This window comes from Rhinopithecus roxellana, chromosome 5 (genome assembly GCF_007565055.1).
Source record: "Rhinopithecus roxellana isolate Shanxi Qingling chromosome 5, ASM756505v1, whole genome shotgun sequence".
Classification (NCBI taxonomy): domain Eukaryota; kingdom Metazoa; phylum Chordata; class Mammalia; order Primates; family Cercopithecidae; genus Rhinopithecus; species Rhinopithecus roxellana.
The window spans coordinates 39,267,703-39,280,045 of NC_044553.1; the positions used below are offsets into that span (position 1 = coordinate 39,267,703).

General features: G+C 50.6%; 1 protein-coding gene across 1 annotated transcript; it reads right to left on the bottom strand.

The window, feature by feature from the left end:
• Nucleotides 1–301: 301 nt before the first annotated feature.
• Nucleotides 302–3,284, bottom strand: BCL2L10 (BCL2 like 10). Its single transcript, XM_010361392.2, has 2 exons — nt 2,824–3,284; nt 302–590 (listed from the first exon to the last, which is right to left on the bottom strand). Exons 1-2 carry the CDS (start codon nt 3,280–3,282, stop codon nt 465–467), a joined length of 585 nt encoding a protein of 194 aa, XP_010359694.2. The 5' UTR covers nt 3,283–3,284; the 3' UTR covers nt 302–464.
• Nucleotides 3,285–12,343: the final 9,059 nt, after the last annotated feature.

Consider the following 12,343-nt stretch of genomic DNA (forward strand, 5'->3'; position numbering starts at 1 on the left):
GAATTCCTTATAAGTGATTTTAACATTACATTCCTTGTTAAATTGGGACTTTTTCTGCTTTGGGGATTATTTTGCCCCAGCTGTGGCCATGATTAAAATTAGTCAGCAGCACATGAAGTTGTGGAGAGATGAGAGGTTCGCATTCTTATCTGAGTTTTAGCAAATAGCACTGTATTTCCCCATTTAATGGAATGAGGTTTCTTCTGCGATTCTTTGGCATAATGAGGCACTGGACTCCCATGTCTTTCACTCAGGGAAGAGACATTTGCATTCTTGTCCTCATACCTGAGTACTTGTCACAAGTTAAAACACCGGCCACATCAGCACCTCAGGACTCCTTGTACGCATTCAGGTAAAAACGTCTGCGGTGGGGGAAGGTGCTTTCCCTCAGTTCTTGTTCTCACACCTCTGTCATTTAGTTGGTCACAGTTGGGCAGGTAGAAGTGGGTTAAAAATTTTAAAACTCATAATAATCGTGTCCAGAGGTAACCGAAGGCTGTTGTTAACAAGCATGCCAGGAAAGCCTGGATCAGCAGTTTTCTCCAAAAAGCCAGCGGAAAGGGGGTCCTGAAGAAGTGACAAAAGCCATCCTACAGCAGGGAGAGAGAAAAGTTAGATTGCCTCACGATGCTGAGAACCTCACTCAAAACACGCAGGAACTTCCCGATTAAACAGCAAAGTAAGGTTTGGATTGAGAGAGTAAAAGGAAAGGAGATTCTGACCGATACACGTCCAGCAATAAGGAGGCCCTGAGGAGTGAGGATTGGTAAGTCTAAGAGGGTGAACAGAAGCAACCACTTAACTTTGTCACTTGGTGCAGGAACACTCATATCTTGACTCAAAACCAGGAGGAAGTTAGCTTATTATGCTCTTTTCTGAGCAGAGAAGAGATGCCCTTTGGGAAACTGTCAAGTCACTAGATTGAAAAGTTATCACCTGAGACTACAGCAAGCACCAACCCCATTTAGGAAGGGAATTGAACTCCAGGCTGTGGCATTTTAACTGCAATGGGCAGAGACAAGGCTGAACTATGTTTACCCAATTTGAGAATTTCAGCTTTTTTTGAGAGAGAGAGTTTCGCTCTTGGTGCCCGGGCTGAAGTGCAGTAGCAAGATCTCAACTCACTGCCATCTCCATCTCCTGGGTTCAAGCAATTCTCCTAGCTCAGCATCTGGAGTAGCTGGGATTATATGCGACCGTCAACATGCTTGGCTAATTTTGCATTTTTAGTACAGAGGGGGTTTCACCACGTTGGTCAGGCTAGTCTTGAACTCCTGGCCTCAGGTGATCCACCCGCCTTGGCCTCCCAAAGTGCTGGGATTACAGGCGCGAGTCACTGCCCCCAGCCAAGAATTTCAGTTTTTTAGTGTTAAGAGATTATTCTTGAGTCAACAGTGATTAGCCAAAAACAAACAAACAAAAGCCTTCAATGGGCCCCTTTCCAATTCTAATCTCTTCAGGACAGACAGCCCCGAGGAGCCAGATGCCATGTTGAGACAGGGCTCAGGTGAGGCCCTTAGGCACGCAGCTGAAGGGAGTTCACCTGCCCAGAGGGTTGAAGACCAACACTAACATTATTAACAAGGCAGGAGTTCATGCTAACACCTCCCACTCCCTTTCCCTTTCCCTTCTCAGATAGAACCCAACTTGTCACTACAGAAGGTCTAAATGGGGGCCGGGCAAGGTGGCTCACGCCTGTAATCCCAGCACTTTGGGAGGCTGAGGCAGGTGGATCACGAAGTCAAGAGATCGAGACCATCCTGGCCAACATGGTGAAAGCCCATCTCTACTAAAACACACACACACACGTTAGCCAGGTGAGGTGGCAGGCCCCTGTAGTCCCAGCTACTCGGAAGGCTGAGACGGGAGAATCGCTTTAACCCGGGAGGCAGAGGTTGCAGTGAGCCAGGATCCACCACTGCACTCCAGCCTGGCCACAGAGCAAGACTCTGTCTCAAAGAAAAAAACAAAAAAAAGTCTAAATGGAAACTACCCGCAGGAGGCTACATTTCGGATCAAAAAACTTGCCGGTTTTAATAGTCTGGCTATAGGTGTCCGATAACATGGGCCAGTCATTGAATCAACTGCCAATAAGGTGGTGGGGAAAGAAATGGGGTCTAGCTCAGAGCCCCAGAGGCATGCGGTGGGCTCACCACCAGGTGGCTTTCCTTGATCATCAGCTGCAGGTCAAGGACCTGTCACTCTAACCTTGACCAGAGATGAAGGCCTGCAGCTGAAAGCCAGGGGCCCAGAAACATCCTCACTGAGGGCTGGGTGCAGCGGATTAGAAGTTAAGGAACCTCGGGGTCACCGCCACCACTGGGCGACCACCACACTCCACAACCTCTCTGGACAGGCTGAGAGGCGTGGGGGTTGTGATCAATGGGTCCGAGTCTCTACAAAGGCAAATTTAGTAGGCAGAGGAGAAAAACACCCCACCTGGCCCGGGCCCCGCCACTGCCGACGTCATTGGCTGGGGATTTTTATAGGAGCAAAGCGTTCAGAGCTAACGTGGGTGCCCCCTAAAAGCCCCCGAAGGCTAAGGCCAGGGCAAGGTCCAAGTGAGCAAACCTAAGCCTGAGCAGCTGCTTCGGAACTGTTCAGAGCCGTCTAACAAGGCCGATTTCTGCCGGCCTTTCTGCCAGGGGAGGAGAAGCCCCAGACTTCACACCGAACGTTCCAGTCCCGCTGAAACGAGCCTTTCTGCTTTCAAGAAACCTGGTTCCAGGGGGCTGGCGCGGTGGGTTCCTCATCGTGCCGGCCTCGTGGGCGCTTCCCGGATGCCCGTCCCGCCCCGCGTCCCGGTGTCCGCCGCGTGCTCACCCAGCCGCCCTGAGCCTGAAGCCAGGCGCGGTGCTGCCCCGTGAGCCGCGAGCTCAGCAAGGCCACCAGGCGCTGGCAGTCCCGGGCGACGTCGCCCTCCTGCTCCTTCAGCCGCGGCTGGAAGCTCCGCTTCTTCCACCAGGCTGTCACCAGCGGCTCTCTCTCCAGCAGCGTCCCCGCGAAGGTCACCAGCGACACCACCCTGCCCCAGGTGGGGCCGGGGCTGTCGGAGAGCACGGCCTCCGCCATCAGCGCCACCAGCTCGACGCGGTTCCCGGGGTAGCCGAGGTAGGCAGAGAAGAAGGACCGGTGGAGCTGCCGTAACCTGGCCGCCGCGGAGCGCAGCACGGCGGCCTCGGGCGTGGACGGCCTCGGCTCGGGGGTGCCGGGTTCCCGGGCGCAGCACCCCAGATAGTCGGCCAGCAACCGCTCGGTGCGCTCGCGCAACGGGTCAGCCATGGTCGGGCCTCTGCTGAGGGCCCTGGGCCTTCGCTGGTTTTCTTGGCCCGGCCGCGCCTCCCCCAGGGAAGGGCTGCCGTGCCCCGCCCCGGCCCCCGGCCCCCGGCCCCCGGCCCCAGGTTTTTCAGGATTGAGAGAGGAGCCTTTGATGGGCATCCTACCTGCACCTGTTACAGTCCCCAAGGCAAGGCCTGCCGGTGCGCATGTGTTCCTGTAGCAATCAGGCGCACTGTGAGACTCTGGCGTTATTTAGCTCCAGGTCTGGGGACTAAGAACCTGAGGGGACAGTCTGGGAAGCTGGGCTGGGCTTCAGCCTCCTCTTAAGGAGCGCTTGGCAAAGGCTACACATGGCCCCTCACAGACCGCTCCCTTGGGCATTATCTGCATCTCTAGATTGGAAAGCACCCAGGTCTGTGTTGGGGATTCCTTTCTTTGGGTCCGGCACACGTGGCAGGAAAAGGGCGAATTATTCTGGGGGCTGCTAGAGGGCCAATATTGGCTGTATTCATTCATATTTAGTAAGAGCCTTTGTGGTGCTAGGCCTCCCCCCTTAGCACTGAAGATACAATGGAGAACAAGACATGTGGTTCCTGACCTCAAGGACTCTACAGTTTAGTGATGGCAAACAAAAGGGCCGTCCCTGTACAGTTTAATTCTGACTAGAAGTTGAAGGAATATTCAGTACTAGGGCAGCAGCTGTTTCTTATACTATCACTCTGATACTGCCTGAAGTTCTCTTTACTTTTTATTGGCCAATCCCTAATTACTGCAGTCCCCTGATATAGCTAATATTTATATTACAACTTTCTCAGTTCATATGACTCCATGGCTTCTTTCTCCTGATTGGATCCAAACTGATGCAGAATGGATACTAGCAGTGATATTTCTGGGGGTTCAGGGGTCTGGAGCATGTTGAAATAGCCCTCCCAGGGTGAAAGATGAGTTGCTGCATCTTGCATCACTACAAAAGAGGCACAGCACTTGGTAACTGTCTTATTCTGTCCAGGCTGCTATAGCAGAATGCCATAGACTGGGAGGCTTATAAATAAAGGCATTTATTTCTCACAGTTTTGATGGCTAAAAAGTCCAAGATTGAGGCCCTGGCAGGTTCTTTGCCTTGTAAGGACCTGCTTCCTTGTTCACAGATAGCAGGCTTCTTGCTGTGTCCTCACATTGCAGCAGGTGTGAAGGAGCTTTCTGGGGTCTCTTTTATAAGGACAATAATCTCATTCATGAGGGCTCCGCCTTCGTGATCTAATACCTCTCAAAGGCGCCATCTCCGAATACCATCACACTGGGGGCTAGGATTTCAATATACGAATTTTTGGGGGACACAGTGAGCCATTTTGGACTTTGAAGGCAACATAGACTGTGTTTGAGTATGCTATTTCAACCCAATTAACAGGCTGGTGGATTGAGGAGCAGAATAAGAGAAGACTCTGCAGAAGGTTCAGGCTGCAGTAAAGCGGCCCTACCACTTGGGTCTTGTGATCCAACAGATCCAGTGGGACTTTAATTGTCCAATAGGGATGCTGTACGGAGCCTCTGGCAAGCACTAACAGGAGACAGTACAGACCTCTAGAATTCTGAAGTAAATATAGAACCTCTTCTGAAGATAACTACTCTCCTTTTGAGAAGCAGGTTCTGCCTCGCTACCGGGCCTTGGTAGGGGCAGAATGCCTGACCATGAAGCTTGAGCGCCCATCACGAACTGGATGTCATCTGACCTATGTAGCCATAAAGCTGGATGTATACAGCAGCCATCTATCATCAAATGGAAATGGCGTATTGGAACAGCCCAGGGAGGTTCAGAAGGTTTAAGTAAATTGTACGAGCAGGCCACTCAGACTCTTCCAACATCAACTCCTGTTGCTTTGCCTCCTCTCCCTCATTCCACGGCTATGGCCTCTTGGGATGCTGCATATGTCCAGTTGACTGAGGGAGAAAAACCTCCAGCCTGGATTACAGATGGGTCTATATGATGTGCTGGTACCACATGAAAGAGAACAGCTGCAGCATTCACTCACACTCACTCGGGTGACTGTGAAGGGCAGTGGTGAAGGAGAATCCTTCCAGTGGGCAGAAATTCAAGGTTGTCCAGAGATGGCCAGAATACAGACCTACATTGATTCATGGACAGTCGCTGATGGTTTAGCTGGATGGTCAGGGCCTTAAAAAGAACAGGACTGGAAGATTGGTGACAAGAAAATCTTGGAAAGAGATAGTGGCTGAATTCCTTTGAATGGGCACAGACTGAAGATATTTGCATCTCACGTGAATGCCCACTAAAGGGCATCCACTGCAGAGAAGACTCTGAATCAGATGGACAGAATGACATGCTCTGTGGCTGTCAGCCAGCCTCTCTATGCCGCTGCTGTGGCGTCTGCTCAATGGGCTAAACGAAGAGCTCCTGGCAGCAGGGACAGAGGATATGTATGGGTCCAACAATATGGAGTTCTCCCTCCAAAGGCTGAGCTGGCTGATGCTTCTGCGGAGTGCCTAATCTGCTAAAGCAAATGATTCATTAGAGTGAACTAAATGAATTTTGTTGGAATATAAATCTCTGTACCTCAAATTCCCATTTGAACTGGTTTTGACATCTTACTGGTTCCCTTATTAATCAGTGAGTTAAATAAAAGCTTGGATACATGTTCATGTTTTATTTGCAAGAGAGTCATGATTTTACCTTTTTATACATTATACTTTAGCAGTAAGACCATTGTTTTTTCTTAGATTTGCAGTAGCTTTGGGGTAAATGGTAAATCCTCTGGCACTGCCATTGGTAACTCAATAATGATGAATAAAACTAAACAACAAATGAATAAATTAACCTCAACATAGAATTTCCAGTTCACACAATATGAGGCAGTTTGTAATAAGACTTGGTGAAAATCCTGTCTGTGCAACTTGGAAGCTGTGCAGCTATGGGCAAGTTATTCAACCCTCCTAACCTCCATCTATCTCCCCATCTAAAAATGGGGCATCATGGGGCTGTCACAAGGATTACATGAATTGGTATACACAAAGGGCTTAGCACAGTACCTGGCACATAGTAAAAGGCCATCATTCCAGAGAAACTTTTATTTGTAAATGGTAAATCCTCTGGCAAGGGTGACTATGCTCACTTGCCCCATTCTCAACCAAAACCAAAATGTGACAATGTTGGTCTTACCTATGTAGTTTCTGTTTTATTGAGAATAGCTAGTGACTGCTTATTATTTTTTCCACATTTTAAGTAACAGCTTTATTGAGATGTAATTAATATGCCATAAAATTCACCCTCTTAGAATCCAGTGGTTTTTAGTCCATTCACAGAATTGTGCAATCACCACCACTAATTCAGCTCCCCCAAAAGAAACTCAGTGCCCACTAACCGTCACTCCTCACCCCAGCCCTGAGTGACCACTAATCTGCTTTTTGTCTTTATGAGTTTGCTTATTAGGACATTTCATATACATGGAATCCTACAACATGTGGCTCTTTGTCTCTGGTTTCTTTCCCCGGCACAATATTTTCAGGGTTCATCCATGTTGTAGCATGTGTCTGCGCTTTCTTTGTATTCCATTGTGTGGATGCACCATATTTTGTTCATCAATTCATCCACTGTGGAACACTGGGGCTGTTTCAACTTTGGGCTATTATGAGTAATGCTGCTATGAACATTTGCATTCAAATTTCTGTGTGGACATATGTTTTAATTTCCCTTGGGTACAAACTTAGGAGTGGGAGGCTGCCAATTATTGTGGAAAACACACAGGTTGGAAACGGTGGCCTCTGCTTCACGGTTCCTGGTTTCTGACAAAGTTAATCTTTCACCATTGGTGTGCTGGTTAGATAACCTTGGGTTCAAAGACAGACATTTCCTGTTGCCACAGTCTTTACACAAACGCTCATACCATACTTACGATTAGTTGTTTATGTGGGTTAAATTAACCATGGAGTCACTCCTGATCCCATCTCCTTACTAGAGGGTCTGCATCTACTTTTAAAAATAATTATTTTTAATTGACACATAATTGTACATATTTATGGGGTACAGTGTGTTATTTTGATACATGTATACAATGTGTAATGATCAGGGTAATTAGCATATTAATCCCTTAAATATCTATCATTTCTTTGTGTTGGAAATGTGAAAGTTGTTAGAATTCAAGAGTTACTAGTGTTTAAAAAAAAAAAACCATGACAAATAGAGCTGAGGAGGCCATGAAGAGAGGATTCTCATGCTTGTATGCCTAATACGAAAATGATCACAAAAGATTCTGCAAAAATTACAACCTTGCACATAGGCTGCCACAACCTCACACAAAATTACTTCTGCAAGGACATCTGCCTAGCAACTGCCTGTCCAGCCTCGGACTGGTGTGACCTTTGTTATTGATATTTGTAGCCAAGGATAATTATTTCAAAACCATTATGTAATCCTCCTCATTTTTTCCTTTAAAAACCTTTTTTTTTTTTCTTTTTTCTGAGTCAGAGTCTTGCTCTGTCACCCAGGTTGGAGTGCAGTGGCACCATCTCGGCTCACTGCAAGCTCCGCCTCCTGGGTTCACACCATTCTTAGCTGGGACTACAGATGCCTGCCACCACGCCCGGCTAATTTTTTTTTTAATTTTAATATTTTTAGTAGCGACGGTTTTACCGTGTTAGCCAGGATGGTCTCGATCTCCTGACCTCGTGATCCGCCCGCCTCAGCCTCCCAAAGTGCTGGGATTACATGCGTGAGCCACCGCCTGGCCACCTTTGTTTTTCTTTACCTCCTGGAATATGCACACAGTTTACTACAGCACACATATTCCTGTTGCAGTGCCCTACTTTTGATTAAGTATCTTTTTCTTTTAGAGAGCCTGTCTTTGTTATTTAGGTTGACAGGAACATTCAAAATTCTTCTAGCTACTTGAAAATACACAGTAAATTACTGTTAGCGATAGTCACCCGACAGTGCCGCCAAACACTAGACTCCTATCTTGCGGCAAATTTGATTCCATTAACCAACTCCTCCCCACCCCCTGCTGCATCCTTTTTTGAATGACACGAACACATTCAGTCATTTCATTTCTTTCACTGGGGTTGGCCCTGCGGCAGCCCACGGGAGGCCAGAGTCCCCTGTGGAGACTGACCAACCCTGAAGGCCAGCCTGGCTCCAGCCAAGTCCTGTCTAGAAGTAGGAGTCTGTGGCATGTCCAGAAGAGTGACCCAATTCTCTCCGGTCACGGATGAGAGGGCAAGTGGTTTAGCATCGCAATCCTCACACAGGATCCACAGAGACAAGATTCACTCGCGGCCTCCCCAGTGGGCCTCTGGCTCAGATTTCCTGGCCCACCTCAGGCCTGCCCAGTCCATATCTCAGGGCGGGGCCCTGAAGGCGCAGTGCATGAACCTGCCATGGGTGGGATGATTCTTCTCAGCAGGCGAGTTTGGGAAATGAAGATCCACAAATCCCCATTCAGTCAGCTCTCCTAGGCTTGGGAGTGGCCTGGGCCTCAGCCTGTCTTCTACCCCATCCACTGTGCCTTCCCCAGGCTCCCAGGCATCCTCTTTTCAAAGGATTTTTGGGTCACAGACCTCAGCTGGTCCCGAGCCCTTCCGACTGCCTCTCTGGGACTTCCCCCACCGATCAGGGCTGCCCCAAAGCCTCCTCCGAAGGCTTTCCCTAGGGTGGCTCTCCTCAATCATCCTGTCACCTCTTTCCCAAGCGCTTCCAAGGCCCTTAATGGCCTCTGGGAGGTCTCACATAGAAGGGCTGGAAAAGGGCTCATTGGCCCAGATCAGCTGTTCTCAAGGCATGATCCAGAGCCCCTGAGGGTCCCTGAGACCCTTTCAGGGGTCCTCAAGGTCAAAACTATTTTCATAATACTGACACTTTGTGAGCGTGTGTTGGTGACTTTTTTATTTTCATTCTCTCAGTTTTCCAGAGACTACTGGCATGGGTGAAAGATCACCTTGATGGCTAATGGAACGTATGCATCTGTAATCTTGTGTTTTATAACTTTTCTCAGTCTTAATTTCTAATACGGTAAATGTGGATAGATACAATCCACAAAGTTATTTGGGGTCCTCAATAACTTTTAAGGGTGTAGGCCGGGCGTGGTGGGTCACACCTGTAATCCCAGCACTTTGGGGGGCCAAGGCGGGTGCATCATCTGAGGTTGCGAGTTTGAGATCAGCCTGACCAACAGGGAGAAACCACATCTCTACTAAAAATACAAAATTAGCTGGGCATGGTGGCGCATGCCTGTAATTCCAGTTACTCAGGAGGCTGAGGCAGAAGAATCACTTGAACCTGGGAGGCAGAGGTTGAGGGGAGCCCAAGATCGTGCCACTGCACTCCAGCCTGGGCAACAAGAGGAAAACTCTGTCTTAAAACAAAACAAAACAAAACAAAACACAGTGTAGAGGGATCCTAAGATCAAAAAGTTTGAGAACCACTGACCCAGACGAAGCTCTAATTGATGAGAATTACTAATGTGCTATATGAGTGAGGGCTGCCTATGGAGGGGGAGATGGGGAGAAAAAAAAGAGCTGGGGGAAGGGGAATGGGGAGGGAGGAGGAGGGAGGGAGAAAGGGCAGAAGGGGAAGGAAGGAGACCAGGAGAGAGGCGGAACAGGGAGAGAGAGGAAGAGGAGATGAGGAAAGGAGGAAGATTGAGAAAGGTTAGAAAAAGGAGTCTGGATGAATGAGAAGGAGAGGGGGCAGGGGCAGAGGAGAGGAAAGAGGAGGAGTTGGGAAGGAGAGAGGAGGGATGGAGGAGGCATTGGGAGGGAGGAGGTGATGGGAGGGAGGAAGGAAGAGATGGGAAGGAGGGAGGAGGACTTGGGAGGGTGGGAGGAGGAGATGGGAGGGAAGAGAGATGGGAGGGAGGAGATGGGAGGGAGGAGATGGGAGGGAGGGAGGAGGAGATGGGAGCGAGGGAGGAGATGGGAGGGAGAAGGCGATGAGAGCGAGGGAGGAGGTGATGGGAGGGAAGGAGGAAAGATGGGAGGGACAAGGAGATGGGAGGGAGGGAGGGAGGAAGAGCTGGGAGGAAAGGAGGAGAGATGGGAGGGATGAGGAGATGGGAGGGAGGGAGGAAGAGATAGGAGGGAGGAGGAGATGGGAAGCAGGAGGAGATGGGAGGGAGGGAGGAGGAGATGGGAGGGAGGGAGGAGGAGATGGGAGGGAGGGAGGAGGAGATGGGAGGGAGGGAGGAGGAGATGGGAGGGTGGGAGGAGGAGATGGGAGGGAGAAGGCAATGAGAGGGAGGGAGGAGGTGATGGGAGGGAAGGAGGAGAGATGGGAGGGAAAAGGAGATGGGAGGGAGGGAGGGAGGAAGAGCTGGGAGGAAAGGAGGAGAGATGGCAGGGATGAGGAGATGGGAGGGAGGGAGGAAGAGATAGAGAGGAGGAGATGGGAAGCAGGAGGAGGAGATGGGAGGGAGGAGGAGATGGGAGGGAGGGAGGAGGAGATGGGAGGGAGGGAGGAGGAGATGGGAGGGAGGGAGGAGATGGGAGGGAGGGAGGAGGAGGAGATGGGAGGGAGGGAGGAGGAGATGGGAGGAAGGAAGAGATGGGAAGGAAGGAGGAGGAGATGGAAGGGGAGGAGGAGGAGATGGGAGGGGAGGAGGGGAGGAGGAGATGGGAGGGGAGGAGGAGGAGATGGGAGGGGAGGAGGAGGAGATGGGAGGGGAGGAGGAGGAGATGGAGGGGAGGAGGAGGAGATGGGAGGAGGAGGAGGGAGGAGATGGGAGGGGAGGAGGAGGAGATGGGAGGGGAGGAGGAGGAGATGGGAGGGAGGAGGAGGAGATGGGAGGGGAGGAGGAGGAGATGGGAGGGAGGAGGAGGAGATGTGAGGGAGAGGAGGAGATGGAGGGAGGAGGAGGAGAGGGAGGGAGGAGGATGAGATTGGAGGAGGGCGGCGATTGGAGAGGAGAGAGGGAGGAGGAGGAGATGGGAGGAGAGGAGGGAGATGGGAGGGAGAGGAGGGAGGAGATTGGGAGGGGAGGAGGAGGAGATGGAAGGGGAGAAGGAGGAGATGGGAGGGAGGGGGGAGGAGATGGGAGGGAGGGGGGAGGAGATGGGAGGGAGGGAGGAGGGAAAGAGAAGAGAAAGAGGGAAGATAGGTGGAGGGAGAAGGGAGGGGGGCAAACAGGAAGGGGAAAAAGGAGGACACAGGGAGGAAGCTGGGAAACCTTCCTGAAGATGTGCTAAAGAATGAGGTATGCACATCACATATTTTAGTGCCATCCCATGTTACAGATGGGGAAACTGAGGCTGAGAGAAACTCAGATATTATCACATATTCTGTGAACATGTCAGGGCTGGGTGTGAACCAAGGTCAGACCTCCTTTGTCACCATGGCGTCCCTCTAACTCACAGAGGAGTCCCAGTCTCGGGGTGCCACCTTTCAGCCAGCTGGCCTGGCAGCTACAAGAACCTGGGACACAAAGGCCCTGATAACCTTGTGCTGTTTTAAACCACTTATAATCTAGAGATGGGTGCGAAGGAGGCAGAAGGGCAGGAAGAGGGCAGTGGCAATGGGATGCCCACCTCTGGCTCGCCTGGGAGAACAGGGATGGCTGCCAGGGCTCCGCCGGTGAGAGGCTGACCATGCATTCTAAAGCACTGGACTTGGCTTCATGTCACAGGTACTTCCCATAATACCCATCAACCACACCTTTCTGCCTGCACTTTCTTTTTTTCTGGCCCGGGAGCGGGTTGCCTAAGGCTCTACACCTCTGGGGGCCCATCTGGCCCCTTCACCTCAATTGGTTTGGTAGGTTTATCCCCAAGTCCTCTGGAAAAATGAAAAGCTGATTATAAAATGCACTCAGCATTATTTTGGATCTGCAAAACACAACCTATTCCATGGAGCTTACCCCTGAGTCTCCACATGCTGTCACACAGTCCAAATCCCGGCAGCGCCCACCGTGAGAGCGCATGCTCACAGCAGAGGGGGCTTCCTGCCCATGTAGGGAGTGGACGCATTCTCTGGAATACTTTCCCTGGGCCTGTAAAGTGGCTTTTTGGATTGGAAAGTCACAGTCTACTTTGCACATATCCTGAAGATGCTCTCCACCCCTCC